At 32.8% G+C, this 17,028-nt stretch overlaps 1 protein-coding gene and 1 non-coding gene across 2 annotated transcripts; both read right to left on the bottom strand.

Moving 5' to 3' along the window:
* On the bottom strand, positions 883–4,267 carry LOC109355744 (myb-related protein 330). Its single transcript, XM_019598949.1, has 2 exons — positions 3,840–4,267; positions 883–2,065 (listed from the first exon to the last, which is right to left on the bottom strand). Exons 1-2 carry the CDS (start codon positions 4,126–4,128, stop codon positions 1,176–1,178), a joined length of 1,179 nt encoding a protein of 392 aa, XP_019454494.1. The 5' UTR covers positions 4,129–4,267; the 3' UTR covers positions 883–1,175.
* Positions 4,961–5,045, bottom strand: TRNAM-CAU. The gene is given in 2 exon segments: positions 4,961–4,996; positions 5,008–5,045. It is a non-coding gene; the product is annotated as a tRNA-Met (tRNA).

Genomic DNA, 17,028 nt, shown 5'->3' with positions numbered 1-17,028 from the left:
AATGGAGCACCTGTTAGAATCTCACAATTTATGTTTTTATGTGGGTATAATCGTATTAAAAAAATTAGATTTGTCTAGATACACTTTTCTCACTGATATTTAATTCCTCGTATGCAATGCATGTGGATTTTGTAGCCCGTGCCTGATTTTCGTTGACGTGCCTAAAACTTTAAATCAACGGTCAATATCAGTCCTTACATGACAATATAATTTTTTTAAAGCGAGGGTTATGTAGTAATTTTATTCTGTTTTCATTTTAATAAAATAAAAGGAAAGACATGGTTACGAAAGGTAAGAACGTTAGACAAATACTTATGGGGACAGGCAAAGTAGCAAAAACCCATACTGATCATGAATCAATTCATGATGTGATTTTCCTACATTCATACCTAATTCACACACCAACACATTAACTTGTCTACTTGACCTTTTAAAATGACAAGACATAAATTCAACATCTTCAATATCAGATATAAAGTATGAAAAAAGCTATGCACAAAATAAATAATTCATCAAGAGATAACTTATCTTCTTCTGTCAGTAACAGTATGACATATGTATTGTTTTGTTTAATTTTAGAAATATTTTTATATAAAATGATTAAATCTGATACATTCATGATTTTAGTGGTGTAAAAGATAACACATCTCTTACAAATTCTTGATCCTTTATTCTCTTTTATCTAACATGATAAATTCTTGATATTGCAATGCATGTGTGGGAGTCAGGTCAGCCAATAAACAGGATCAGTTGGGTTCACCTGCTTTTATAATGAGTCAAGAATATCAACTCAAATGTGTTATCTCTTACAAACCAATTCGTTATTCACCATACGAATTTAAGGGGCTACTCACTCAATTTAAACACAAAACACCACATTCAGACGACATACCAATTGCACTTGCACACAGTACATCCATTTTGGCACAGCGTACAGTTTATGGAAACAATAAACTATACCCAAATGTGCAGAATGCTGCATAAACACATCTTAAACAGGTGTTTGTATAACAACTGTTCAGAAGAAGATATTTTTTTGTGAAATTAATACCCTTGACATTTTAACATTGACTATATAGGGAGACAAACTTATACCATCTTATGATCTACCCACCCACCACCACGATATGCTAAAAATGAAAAAGATTGAAATCCATTAGAGAAAGCTCAGGTTATCAAACTTCTGCAGGCATTGCAAAATGCTGCCTAGGCATCTTTGTTGATAACACTTCTTGCATCCCACCCAAAAACTTGTCAGGTCCCTCCTCGTATTGCATATAATCATTCTTCAGACCTTGTCCTAAGAAGCCTGTTTCTGAGGAAGTGGCAGCCCCTTGGGTAGCAGTATTCCCGGTTACTCTGCCAGCACCATAACTCTCAAGGCCACTCTTGATCCAAGCTATATTGTTTAAGTCTGTAACTACTGAAATCAATTCATGACTTGTGAAAGATGGAGATTCCAAATAGTCAACAAATTCAGGACCTAATAATGAACCCTGAGAATTGCTTCCCCTCAAGTCGACTTCACAGCAGCCATGGCCACATTGCGATGGAACCATGGGCTCACATCCAGTACCGTCAAATAACTTACAGGCTCCTACGCCTTGGATCAAAGGGGACTGCAATGGGAACATCTTTGAACATGGTCCAGTAGCTGGCCTGCCTGGAGGATTATAAAAACTAAATGCACTAATACGTGATGCTGGTCGATAAAGCGTAGGATGTCCCTCAACCTCAGCGCCATCTCTTTTTGGAGGGTTGTCTTCATTATGTTTAATTTCATTATCCATATAAACATTTCTGACTTCTGGAGGATTCAATGAATTTATATCCCCAACTGACATGGTTTCTTCAGAAGATGCCTTTGTTTTCTCAAAGCTACCATCTGCCATCACATCAGCATGTTTTCGGACATGCGTTCCTAATTCCACATGCCTGCGCTTTAGAGTAGAATTCCAGTGATTCTTGATAGCATTATCTGTTCTACCTGGAAGAAGCCTTGCAATTGCTGCCCATTTGTTTCCATGGATTGCATGGGCTGAAAGTATAAGGCTGTCCTCTTCCTCTGCAACAATTAAAATTTCATCAGTCCTTGACAATTGAAAGGCACGGTAATCATCACAGATTGGGAGGTGGCTAATTTCTTAATTAAATGATTACATGTTCACTTCAATTGAATATATTGGACACAATAGGAAAATTCAAAGGTGGAAAAGACAGGGATAAGGTAGGGTCTCAAATGAGCATTCCATGAAGTACGCAGGTAGCTATGACCAAGATTTTACCTCTTTTCATTCAACACAAACAAAGCAGCACAGAGGCCTCAAGCTTAAACATTAACAATGTTACTCATATTCTAATTTATTTCTGAAATTCAGGAGTATATTATAACCTAGCACCCATACTTAGAAACAACAATATATGGTTCATGTTTCCTACTCAACATCTAACATGCAAATTAGTTTTGATTCCCAACCCCGACTATCGTATGAAGGTCTGGTTCATTCCTAATCTGCTTTCCTGCTCTCTCCTTTATTCTCATCACTGGCAACCTACACCACCATCACCATCAACATAAAGCACATACAATGAATAATTGGTTAAAGAAATACTGAGTATCAAAGTAGTGATGAAGCTAAAATTGATTGGTATGACGCTGATGCCACTCTAGCAATTTCTGAAACTATATTTTGATTACCGCTTACTGGATAAGTCAATTGAATATGGCTGCACTAAACTGAAATAAAATGCCAAAACAGCAAGAAAACACACACTAGATAACTTCAACATGAAATTATACAACATATTCAACTGCCACTGTAAAATGTCTTTCTGAGCATTCTTTAAACTGTAAAGAAACTAGAACTTCATGACAATAATAAATGCTAGACATACTATATACAGTGATACATATTTCATATGGAAATCTGAAAAATCCAAATTTCTACGACTCAGATAACATACCATTTAATTGGACTATAACATACGCATGCATAACTTTTCCCAAACTGCGCCACCAATTAAATGCATTACATATCTCCATTTCACTTTATGAAATAATGTGTTTTTATACTTAAGAAACCATGGAGTTTTTGTAAACAATTTAAATAATATATTGGTATCAGCTAATTACATTCTATTCACCAATCACCATGTTAAGCAGAGAGTACAATGTTTCTCCACTATCTTCTCATGAGTGCTTTAAAATTTGATGTAGTGATCAATCATTGATCCTCTTTAGTGGATAGTAACATTCCTTTCTATCAAACTTATCATATTGACTCAAGTCAAGAAGTTGAGAATCAGAGACGTGGACCTTACCTGTTTTGATTACTTGTTTCCACTAAACTGTTCAATATTCTACTATATCATTGTCAGGTTCATAAGAAATTTGATAATTTAAAAATCAACTCTAAGTCCAATGAAAAGTGGACAATAAGAAAAGGAAAGAAATCCTTTGCTGATACAGCTTCAGAAAGCATATATGACCTTAAAATTCCAAAGTCATGGATAAATACATGTTTTTGAAATTTCATATTAGCATTTCAAGCATTGCATTTAAAACTCATATATGTGATTGAGTTAAAACATAATGCAATATCAAAACCAAAATTTTGCTTCAAACAATGTCCAACAGCATAAACCAATTAAACATGATCACTCAATAGCAGAAGCAGTGAACACTCCATCTTAAAAATGAAATAAAACAAAACCAAAAAAAAAGCATTATCCGATTATCGTTACATATCAAATTTAAAAAAACGCAATAAGACAAATATAGTTCTAAGCTTCTATGTAATTCAGGAAACATGAGTCAAACACAGTAACTGAGATGTTACCAGTGAAAGGCTTGCGTTTAACGCAAGGGTCTAACTGATTACACCACCGGAGCCGGCACGACTTGCCGGAACGACCAGGAACTCCCCGTGCGATCATGGTCCAATTCCTCGCTCCGAACTGCGCCACCAATCGGCTGAGAACCGCGTCTTCCTCCGGAGACCATGGTCCCTTCACTTTTCCCGCCACTTTCATATCAACATCATCGCCTCCGTCGTGTTCAAATTCAGCGGCGGCGGCAACGCCATTGGGGGCGGTTGGTACGGCGTAGGTTCGGTCTTCTTCAGTCATGGCGGTTGTTGGTTAGGTAATGCTAATGTCAGTTTTTATTTTATAGCTCTCTAATTGCGCGTTATGAAATGGGCCCTGGGGTTAGTTGAGATTTACGATGTTGCCACAATTGAAAGAAACAAAATAACCGCCTTGGGATTTGAATTTTGAAGACGAGTGTAATATAACCTTCCAATTTGAGCTTGGGCTTTTTGATAACTAAATCTAAGTCCATGGGTTCAAGTTTTAGCCTACTTTTGTTAACCCAAAAAAGAAAGACAAAAAAATTAATAGAGATGGAAAAAATGTTAGATGGATCAATGGAATGCTATATCTGCTAACAAATTTCCTTTCATGTTAGTAGTCATAAAATGTACATGAACTACTGTGTTTTTTTCTGGTGGCAACATCGACTTATCTGAACTATTTAAGATTTATAATGCTTGCATTAAGCATGGCTGGTTATTTCTTATAATATGAGTACTTCAAGATAGTCATTGAGGTCAAGGAAATTAATATGCATTATTCAATTCCAAAGTCATATTCCTAATAACTTGTCATGTATGCATGATTCCACTTCATATGTTTTGGAGAAAGTTGGTACTTGATAGTATTATTCTTCTTCTAATTGTCTTTGTTCACTGCTATGCAATTTCATTTTTCAGTTGCTTCACGGTCCTAATTTTTATTATTTGCTTATAGATGGATCTTAACTCAATGACTTGTACAAAAAGATTTTTGGTTACTAATACCGTGTAATCAAATCTTGATTCACTTGTTTTAAACGGTGAGCTTAAATAACTGATTTTGTAAATAAAAAAAGTTAGTTATCTTTTTATAGGCAAAAATATTTTGGGGTGAGAGAGGCTCGAACTCTCGACCTCAGGATAACTCAGAAGCTATGAGACCTACGCGCTAGCCAACTGCGCCACCACCCCATGTTGTAAACAAATTCATTATGTATTTTAACCAATGTTTGTTACTCGTTTTATAAAAATTATTATAGGACCCTCTTATAACATGAAAAAATTTGTATTGTTGAGTATTCGAGATATAAATATAAGCATTAATAGTGAGCTAGTGTGCAGGATGTACACACCTTCCTCTCTTTATTATTCAAATTAGTACATAATAACCACAAAAAATCGTATAGTTTTTATAATTTAAAAGCAATCATGGAAGTTATAATCTTTTACATTTGAAATTTCATCTTTTGATAATGAATAGCTAATTATGGTTTCTCTTCAGCACATTTTGGCTGAGTTGCCTTATTTGATTCATGGGCTTTAAAAAAAAGTGTAAAATCTATGCATTGAAAGTGTAAAGATTTATATACATGCAGTCTATCATTCACCTTTCATTTGGATTATTTTTTTAGAAAGTCAACAACAATTAAACATTAATAATAAATGATACAATAATGGTCTATAAATCTCATACATCGTGAAAGTATATATATATTTTTTCTCATATAAAAAGATGAAAGCTTTAATTTTCATTCAACTTGTTAACATTGATTCCAGTGCTACATATATATTCCATATGCCGAATAGAGCATTAATTGCAAGCCCCTAATCTTCTAAATTATTAATTCATTTTGTGCTTCATCACAGGATTAAAAGTTCTTTATGTTTGGAGATAGGATGGGGCTCCAGAATAAGCATGTGTTACTTTCAAATGCATGTTCGATACATAGAATACGAATATATACACTCAATAATGTTAATGCCACCAATCACTATTAGCTATAGAAGCATAAGAGAGGACGAAATGGCATATTCTTTCAAGTTTTTGCTCTTCACATTCTCTTTATCATATTCGTATGGTCCCATATCTCCCCTCCTTTTACCCTTGTATTAAGGTATACCCATATTTCTTCATGGCCAATGCCAAACCATATCAAAAGATCAAATTTTCCTTCCCTTAAAAAACTTTTCCCCTTTTTTTCTATTTGTTTCATCGAATGGCTAAAGGAACAAGTTTACTTTGGAACATTAACATCATTGGAGGAGTAGAATGACAAGCTCTTAAAAACTAACGAGGTTATATTGCAAGTTTGCAACCAACCATAGTGCATGGACCCTAGTGAATTGGCAAAATTTGTAACCTAAGAGGACCACATAAGAAAGCTGTTGCACCAACTGATTGGTCCTTTTTCTTTTTCAAGACAAACACTTAGTGCCATCCCATTACAGTTTTTTATTTTGTATGGTGCATCAGGGGATTGAAATTTGTTGTACAATATCTCATTGAAGTGACCAGGATTCCCACAATCCCATTAACTGGGTAGCAAAGATTTATATACAGTTAGTATAATATTATTTATCATTTATTTGTAATATTTTTTTAAGGTTAATGATTATTAAAATAAATGGTTGATGATACAATGATAATATATAAAACTCATATAATGTTAGTAAATACAAATTTATAAATTTATTACGAGCCTTTTCAATTCCCTTATTTCTTTCTAATTTCCAAGTGATCAGGATCACGTGTCTCATTTATTGTCCTCGTCCAATTAGAAAATCTTATTTAATTAAAATTAAACATTATAATAACGTAAATTAATATTTGTATATTATTTTAGGAAATTTTTATTATCTTAATGTATGAGGACATAATTTTCTTAGGACAGAGAATCTGTGTCTTATTTATTGTCTCTTTCTAATTTTTATTATCTTAATGCATTAGACCAAATTTTCTTTATTTAGTTGTGGTTACCATAATAGTTATATATGCAATTATGATAGTAATTACGAAAATTGTAATAGAAAGTTCTATTAGTCTAAAATGTATTAAATCATAGTAAACGTAATTGCAAAAGGCTATGATATTTGGAAACTATTTATAATAGAATTTAGCTCCTCAAAAGTTGAAGGTGATATTTATATGTTTTCCCATTTTGTATCAAAATTATGTGTTATTTTTTTCATTAATTAGTTGATTGAATTAAATAATTAAATTGAGGAATATATATCAATAAAGAATATAAAGTGTTTATAGAAAGAGAACGCCATATATTGAAAGATTTAGTGGGTTGAGAGAGTGTATTCTTTGAGAGCTGTAATTTATTCAGTGCCAAACTTTTAGGTTTGTTATCATCATTGATTTGCGACTAATGATTAAAGAGATGCCCGAATTTCTCAAATTACAGATTAATAATTTAATAAAAGTCACCATATCGAACAAAACTAATAGTAGCTGACATTCTAAGTGCTAGCTAGGTCCCCTAATTATGCTGGAAACTGAAAAGAATTTTCATCTTCTCCATACTTTTATTAATGGTCATTATTGATGATAAGCACCAAATGCCTAACTATAAATATTCCCTCCATTTCAATTTTTTTATGTTTAAAGTTATGTAGACATTTGAAGAATTTACTGAGTGATTGAAAAGTTAAATGACTAAAATAATCACATTTAATAAAGAGATTAAAATCTATGCATTGACAGTGTAAAGTTTTTTACACTGTTAGCACATCATCCACTATTGATTTGTAATACTTTTATTTGAAAGTCAATATTAGCTAACAAATGAATGGTGGAGATTTATTGACAGTGTAAAAATCACTTACACTGTCAGTGTATACATATTAAATCCTTTAATAAATTGATAAATATGAGGTATACTAGATGAGTAATAAATAAATGTATAATTAAAATTAAAACATAAATGTGTATTAAATTTTTAAAAGATGAAAAAATATAGAATAACAACATCAAAAGTTTTGAAACGGATGTAGCATCTAAGTCGATCTACTTAAGTCAAAAGTTCATGAAAAAAGGAAAGTGGATTACCCTACTTAATAAATATGCAACTAAGGATCCCATGTGACAACAACATAGACTATAGTCTTATTATAAAGTATACTCAACTAATGTTATGGATTTAGAATAAAAATGAGTGGAGAGAAAGGAGAATGAGAAAGAAAAACAAAGGAAAGTACCCTAAATACTATGCATGTGAAGGGTCCATTGAACCCTAATTCCTTGGTAGACCGTCCATGCCCCACTTACCAGAATGAAGGACGTAGGGTTCAATAACAATGTAATAAGGGTACGTAGGGTAGGAGGTTGGAGGTGCCAGCACTAATTGAATTGTCCTTTGTGGGATACCCTCCTAATTGAGGCCATGTGACATTCAAAATACATGTGTTTGTGTGTAAAACAAACAACCTTTGTATCTCAGTTTGAAACTTCTACTCCTACCTTTGCTTCATAAATAAATCAACTCAAATTCCCTACCACTCTTAATGATTATTGGGCTCCAGTTACCATGTTTGTCACATCCAGCCACTTTGGTTTTGTTCCTTTCCCTTTTCTCTTCAATATATATACACACATATATATATTAAGAAAATTGGTATTAAAAAAGTAAGATGGCCACTTTTTGATATATTAAAACATTATTTTTCAAGAGAAAGTATCTTATAATTGAAGTCAAGAAAATCCACTACAAATATAGAATGTTTTATACTTTTATATATAAAAGTTTATCACCTCTTATAGAGAAAATCTAATAATCAAACCTTTGCCAGAATGTTTATGAGCAAAAGACTTGAGTTAATGTATCAACCCTTATTTGCATAAATGATAGGTTTAAGAAAATGTTTAAGCATCAATATTCTGTGTACGTGTATGATTTTTATACCAATAACAAAGAGTCATAATTAGCCAACAATGCATATATATATTATGTGTGATGATGAAAAATAGTAACTAGTTATTACTAAGTGGTGATCCATGTAAAAGTTGTGTGCAAAATTTTGTAGTGTCTGAACCTTTGAATGGCGAAACTAATAGGTAAAAGGAAGTGAATTAAAACATGCAATTTGTGACTCCATCGATCGGCACAAAAAACAAAATCCAACTTGTTTATACAGAGAATTTCTTGGCTATTTATTTGTTTGCAGTGAATTTTACTGGTCATTGTCATTGCGGTGTCAACTTGCAAGCACATACATTACTGGTAACTAGTCATTAATTCTTGTTTTTTGGCACAAAACTTCATGACATATACATGTGCGCGCGCGCGCGCACACACACACATATATATATATATATATATATATATTAATTGTTCCTACTTCCTTTGATTGTTAATTATAAATATTGTAGACTATAGTTTTCTCTTTGATGATTATAGTGTATAGTTTATTTATTTTGTTCTTCCCTTTCTCGAAATTAAAGAAGAGTTCAGAGCTGCGGCAGTTGTGGTCCATGATTGGCTTCAAACATTGAATAACAAGATATAGAGAAGGAGTAGTTAGCCACAGGGACCACTAAACCAATTCTTTAAAAAATGACATAATTATTCCATTTGAAAGAGAAATGCTAGAGCTAGAAAAATGAAAAAGGAAGAAGATCGATCCATAAACAAAAGTCAATCATATGATATCAGCAAACGTCCTACATCTTTAGAATTATTAGATCACTGTATATATGTTCTCAAAAGAAAAAAAATCAACCCACCTTGGCTCCTTCAATTATAACAATGGTCGGCACATCAAAACTATCATTATTTGAACCCAAACGTTAATGTTTAATGTTAAGTAAGTTTATCATTTCAACTAACTCTTAATTACAATAGCCACCTTTTTTACTCTACACACAAATTACAATACGTTTAAGGCTTGTTTGGGAGTTGAATTTTGGGGAGGGAAAAAATGAAAATGGAAGACTTAAGAGTTATCTCATAAATGTATTTCATGACTCTCATGCCTTCATTTTGCTCTAAAATCTAACTCTCAAACTAATCCTTAGAGTCTAGAGAAGTCTTATATTATTTCATGCCTGAAAGAGCACATACATACATAACTACGGTTAATAGTTTATTTGGTGGTCGGGTCTACTAAGCACCACAAATGGGTCCATTGTGGTCTATGGTCATTTTTTGCTTCATTAGTGTGGACAAGATCTAGCACGATGTATCATAATCTGGAGCCCTCAACTGATAGATACAAGCACAAATTCACTTACGAGTTATGGGTTGGCTGCAATATGCTCTAGTGGCTTGGAACGGTTACGTTTGATTATTTTAATTAAGTGTAGTATCATTGTACAAAGAAAGGGTTGAAAGTTTTTACATTTGCAGTATTTACAAGCAGGAATATAAACGAGTGTTATTAGTGCACTATTTGAGGTTGTCTCAAAATTCTATTAGCATTGGCCTGGGAATTGGTTCTTGGAGCAACTCATGTAAAAATGATTTTTTACATGAAGAGGTTTATATGAATCTTCCTCTTATACTCTCTCCTTCACAACCTAATGAAGAGGTTTATTTTTTCCAACTGATTGTGATCTCATAGTTAGTTGCAGTTAGTTATGAGCAGGTGATGTCTAACATAGGGAGTTAGTTGAGCCATTTGGTGGGAAGATAGCTAAGTAACTAGATGAGAACAGATTGTATAAGTGCCAATTGTAATCTTCATTTCCAATCTAATGAGAATATCAATTGTTGGATTTATTCAACTATATGTATATGTGTCCTATTATGTATGTTTGATTTCTGCTCTAGTCATATGATCATGATATCATTCATAAATTATTTTATGCGTATATTATGCTGTGTAATAAAATTTAATGATTTATAATGTATCCTGAAATAAGTATGATTATAGAGTTTTTTGTGTGTGAGTGGGATTGAATCATAGACCATCATTCATGTACAGAAAAAATTATATATAACTCGAAGAGGATTTCCAATAATGGATATCTGAGCCATTGTCGGTTAAAATTTCTTTCCATGTGTCTGGATTGTTAGGGAATGGGGTCTATATCTCGATGAGAAGTATAATTTTGTGAGAAACATTTTCTGATGATTCTGCAAATCAAAATAATTATCAATGGAAAATTTGAAATCAACCAAAATGGTGACGGAAAGAGTCTTTTATGTTGAGTGATTATTGGATCTAGGACCACAATATCCTCCATATACATGATTTTCCCCAAGTTGGATTGAATAAAACAATAATGAAAGACAAAACTCTTACCAATAAACTGAATCACTCATTATTATTATTATATGTTAACCCTAATATAGTAAAAAAAATATTGTATATGCCTAAATATCAATTAATGGAGTTGTGTAATATGAGGTGTCAACCCCAACAGCTACATTCTTTCTCTCCACTGTAGAAAATGTTAATTTGAGTTCTCATAATAAATAAAACATATTCGGCTAACATTTTTTCCTTTGTCCTTAATATATATATAAGGACTAGTTCTCCTTTCCATCGAAAACCACTCCTTCAAAGCAGCAAAACTAAGAGCCATCCACTTTCCCTCACACACTACAGCCACAGAAGGAGAGAACACTTTACTTCTGAACCTTTGAAGAATTAAGAAGGCAAAGTTTGGTTTATATTCCACTGCAACTAGAGGAGACATCCAAAGGGATCGCATTGATCCCAAATTTCATTCTTAAATTTCTCTTTCCCTTTTCAAAATATTTGGGATCATGCTATCCCTTTGGATTCCTCCTTTGGTGGCTTCTACTATGATGACAACCTCTATCCCTTTGCATTCTGTAGCTGAAACAAATCAAACAAATCATGGGATATATGATTTCTGTAAGTCCATATATACCTTGTTAACCCTTTTGCATTTGACAATTCCCTTACTCTTTTCTATCCCTCCATCAATTCATTCTTTTAAATTATGGTTAAGGTGAGTTTGTTACAATTGTTTGTAGGAAAATAATTTTGTAGCCATGGATGTGGTTATGACTTATGAAGCTGAACGTGGTTGAATTCATATTCCAAATATAAAACTTTCTGAGATATATTAAGTTCTTAAGTCCTGGGTGGCTGGATCTACCGAGGTAAAATATTGTAGATGAAAGTGCTATCTCATTAGGTATTTTTTCATGTTATAGTTGTTACATGCATATTTTACCAAAGTAGTTTACCATGAATGTCAGTACATATGTTTCAGACGTCAGAGTGAGTTCAGCATCTAGAGCTGGGCACCAACGTACCTTAAAATCAGAAGTCAGAACATGCTACTTTTTATGTTCCAGCTTTATAAGATGAACTAGTGACATAGATTACTTGCCCTTAAAGTGTATCATTTCCTGTCATAAGTTATAGATCAATTCATCTTATATTGTCACATGAATAAAAAAAATTGTTAAAAACATAAGCTAATATTCTGATTAGTTGAGGAATAAGAATAAAATACCATTTGAAATAAGTGATATCTATCCGTAAACTAAATAATAAATATTGAGGGGTTAATCCCTTTATATACACAACTTTTTCATCCATCACCAAGTTAATTTCTTGTTATTTGTGTTTTGACCACTACCAAAATTGTTTTGATCCCATATGAAAACTTCACCTTTTGTTCCCAATGCATTAAGACTGAGATTATATAGGGTGAAAATGGGTCAGATTGGTCTGGGCAAGGTTTATATCTTATTCGACCTTAAATATTGATAGAGTCATTTTTTGAATTCGGATTCGGCTTTACGTCTAAAGTTAACCCAACCCTAAATGTCGATTGAGTCAGTCTTTGAACCTGAAACCAACCTTAAACTTGATTAAATATAATGCATGTTTCTTTTAGATAAAGTCTTCCCAACGTTTTACTTATCATTGTATAATACATATATAATTTGACGTATGAAATGATATATGCATATATATATATATATTGTTAATCATTATATATAAATGATACTTTCGACCAAAGAAATGTAATTACTCCATATACAATTGAATAAATAGATAGATACAAACATGATAATGACTGAGTAACCATGTGACAGGATCAAACTGCGTCATGTATGACCCGTGCCGAATCCTAAATATTATGCGTATAATTTTTTAATCAAAACTCAACCTTAAATCCAATGAGATTCAACCCTATTTGGATTCGACCATGGATGTTAACGAATAAAGTTGGGTTCTCCTAATCCTATTGTTATATACCCTAGGCGGATAGGTTATGCTACCTAAGAGCTTTTCGTCCCTCCAAAAACTGTATGATCTTTAATGTTTTGGTAGTTTTGTAAAAAAAAATACGGAACAACTTTTTTTGAGAAAAAGAAGCTACACGTTAAAGCTGAAGCGGCGAGTTGTTGGTATAATTTATGAGATTAACTCTTCCTCTCATATTTTCTTTCCGTAAATACCCCATTCTCTAGCTTCTACATTCAACATCAACATCAACCTTCAACCACTCAACAAATTAATATACTCAAACAAAAAATAAGTTTAGCATAATTATAACAATAATTAATCATACATAATTGGTTATTGAAATAAACTATTTATTGCTTTATTCCAAACATACTCTAACAGACTAACTAGTGTGATATAACTATAGTAGATTAAGAAACAATTTTGGCCCAACAGGACTTTGCAAATATCATATATATACATATATATATATATATACATATATATATATATATATATATATATGTGTGTGTGAATAATTATGACTAATTAAGAAACAATTCATACTTTAGGAAGTGTCTTTTACATGTTTAGAAAAGGATGGAAGAGAAGAAAAAAACAAAACATAATTAAATTAATACCATCAAAAGTGGAAGCAAGATAAGTATCAATTTGTAGTAGGAGTAAAAGAGTGACCCTTCATTCATCAGAAGACAATAATTCCATACATTTTTTACTTGGAAAAAAATCATTTCTACCCCATTTGGAAGCTTTTCTTTATAAACCCCATTTGGAAGCTTTCTATCATTACATATAAACAACAAATTGATGTCACCTTTTCATAAAGAATCTTTAATTTTTTTCCATTGAAAATGATCATTTTCAGCACAACAGCTAACTGGACAAACCCCACTCATATTTTTCTGGCCACACTTAAAATTTCATGTGTGGACATGTTCTTCTGTTGAACCAACCATACACCAGTTTTCCATAGTAAATGAGTGCTTGAATAGGCCTTATTGTCACACACAAGCACATCACTTCTTTGGTGGTCCTGAGTCAATTTTACTTCAAAAAAAATGCTTTTGTGGACTTTAATTAGAATCCAAGGCAGTGAAAGTTTTTTTATTATAAAAGTGGTTCTTTATTAACTCTTTCAGCCTCACACTGAGTGTTCCATAGGAAATGGAATCATACACATGTGCTGTCAGTGGTGAGAGCCTAAGAATTTAAAATAAACGTTTCTAACATTGCTATATCTTTCTTTTGAATAAAGGGTCTTTTTTTGGCTAAACCTTCGTATTCTTATCACATGACTCGCAAGTCCCAATGTTCATATATACATTCTTCATTATCTCTTTTGTCACATGGTTCCAACTCCCCCCTCTTGTTTAAAGAATGAGCTTTTAACTCACTTTATCAACTACCCAATATTAGTTTCTCTCTTGATTCATTGTTCTTCTTACTCTCCAAAAATCCACTATTTTGTGGCCACACCTCCAAGGACATAAGCTTTATTCTCATTCTTTAATGAATGTATAAAATTACTCATTTTCTTAACTTTCCATTTAAAACCTTAATGTTGTTTCCTTTTTTGTAGATGCTGTCTAACATGGTGTTATATGTATAATTCTTATATGTATTTATAAATATAAAGTATAATTTTTGGTTCCTTATTTCTTTCATTTGTTTCCTACAAGAATGATCCTTCTTGGGAATGGATTATTTATAATTTCTATTGCCAAGGAGGTTTGACTATACTTTCATTATTTTTATTCTTATTTCACAAATTTTTGTTAATTTTATACTTTCTTTTATTGTTCACCAAGCACACTACATTCTTTTATTTCATTCTTGGTCATGCTTTTCTTCTGCTAGATATAATCAAATATACTATAATATAACATAGTTAATATATTTATCATGTTATGTTGATTTTCTTGTAATTTTCAAATATATTTTTTATGCATTTAATTTATTACTATTTTTTAATAACTTAATTTAGACGATGAAGTCATATACGATCAACACACATACTTTAAAACGAAGAATGTTGAAAATCAAAGTTCTGATTTCTAATGAGTCACCAAAGTCATATATGAAGCATGTCCAATTAAACTTTCAAAGTCACCCCACAAAATATAAGTTTTATAGTTAGACCCCTCCACCCTTAAAGTTTGGTCCATCCCTGGGTAAGAATATAGAAAAAAACTACCATAATGAAGGACAAGTCTAAGATGCTGTTGAGAGTTGGAGCAGTTGATGCAACCAAAACAAAAATCAAATATTTGAAGGAGAGGCAAAAGGGTAGTTGTTGGACATGAAAAGTTGAAAACTGAACCCTCTGGAGTGTAGGTTAAAATTAATCTATGAAAGGAGATGCATAGTATATATGATATATGCAAATGAATGATGACATATAGTGAACTAGGTTTGTGTTCTACCATATAATAAAACAAGAGAGAAATGAAAGGGGTAGAGTGAAGTGGGTGAATATAGTTTTATAGGCAACGTGGGAATGTGTGGCTGGGTAAATAAGGGCATGGTGATGGTTAGGGTAACTATGGCTAGAGTGGTCCAGCTACTGTGCACTCCATAAGTGACCACGACAATGCCTTTAGTGGGATCACAGTACTCTCTGTTGTAGTTAGGCAATGAAAACAAAAGGAAAAAAATAGAAACAGAGGAGCAGAGGAAGAAATAGAAGTAAAAATGAAGAAGGTTAACAAAGAAGAAGATTTAGAGTAGGCAATGTATATACTTGAGAGCACAATGAATGAAGGAATTAATCAAACAATACAATGCATAAGCCTCTTCTATTTATAGCAAAATCTTAACTAACTAACTCACTAAAAATAGTAAGTTAGTTTTAACTAACAAAACTGAATTATACAAAACTCAACACTCTTCCTTAATTCAGTTTGCATTGAATGTTTCTAAGCCAATCTTCCTTCTCAAAGCTTCAAACATTTCTTTCTTCAATGTCTTGGTTAAAATGTCAGCCAATTGATTCTCAGATTTGCAGAATTCCAATTCTAATTTCCCTTTGTTCACTTGTTCTCTTATGTAGTGAAATCTGGTTTCAATATGCTTGCTTCTACCATGAGCAACTGGATTCATAGCACCTCTTCTGTTTCCAGTTTCAATTCTGCCATAAGAGCACTCAACCAAGCAGCTTGACAAGCACTCATACTGGCTGCAACATACTCTGCTTCACATAATGACAAAGCTACTACCTCTTGCTTCTTAGAACACCAACTTATAGGAGCAGTGCCAAGGAAAAAGAGATAACTTGTAGTGCTCTTCCTGTCTATTTTGTCCCCACACCAATCAGCATCAGAAAAACCACATAGGTTCTTGTTGCACTTCTTCACTTCAGCAGGGTACATGATCCCATAGTTTAGGGTCCCTTTTAAGTATCTAAGTAGCTTTTTTTACTGCAATTAGATGACTTTGCTTGGGAGATTCCATAAATCTGCTTATCCAGCCAACACCAAATGCAATATCAGGCCTTGAATTGCNTGCATATGTACCTCAATGATCCCACCATTTGTCTATACAGAGTTTTGTCTACCACTTGATCTGTTCCTACTTCACATAGTGTTGTCCCTGCATCAATAGGAGTTGATACATGGTTACAATTTATCATCTCAAACCTCTGCAACACATCAGCTGTGTATTTTCTCTGGTGCATTAATGTTCCAACCTTGGTTTTCTTGAATTCGATGCCTAGGAAGTAGGAGAGTTCCCCTAGATCAGTCATCTCAAACTCAGCTTGCATCTGAGCTTTGAATGCTAGTATCTTGCCAAAGTCTGCACCTGTTATAAGAAGGTCATCCACATAGAGACACAAAATCAGTAAGTCAGTGGCATAGTTCCCTTTTACATAGACACCATGCTCAGTTGTACATTTAGTGAAGCCAAGTTGTAACAGGAAGGCATCTATCCTTTTGTTCCAGGCTCTTGGAGCTTGTTTGAGTCCATAGAGTGTTTTGTGTAGTTTGTAGACCATTTG

The sequence above is a fragment of the Lupinus angustifolius genome, chromosome LG09 (genome assembly GCF_001865875.1).
Source record: "Lupinus angustifolius cultivar Tanjil chromosome LG09, LupAngTanjil_v1.0, whole genome shotgun sequence".
Lineage (NCBI taxonomy): Eukaryota > Viridiplantae > Streptophyta > Magnoliopsida > Fabales > Fabaceae > Lupinus > Lupinus angustifolius.
Note: the sequence above shows the minus strand (reverse complement) of the source record. Positions and strands in the feature narration are given on the sequence as shown.

Bases quoted from the DNA above. Each gene is read 5' to 3' on its own strand.
- LOC109355744 (XM_019598949.1), bottom strand. From the start codon at position 4,128: ATGACTGAAGAAGACCGAACCTACGCCGTACCAACCGCCCCCAATGGC. The intron at 2,066-3,839 runs GTAACATCTCAG...TAATTGTTGCAG, and splicing joins TAAACGCAAGCCTTTCACTG to AGGAAGAGGACAGCCTTATA.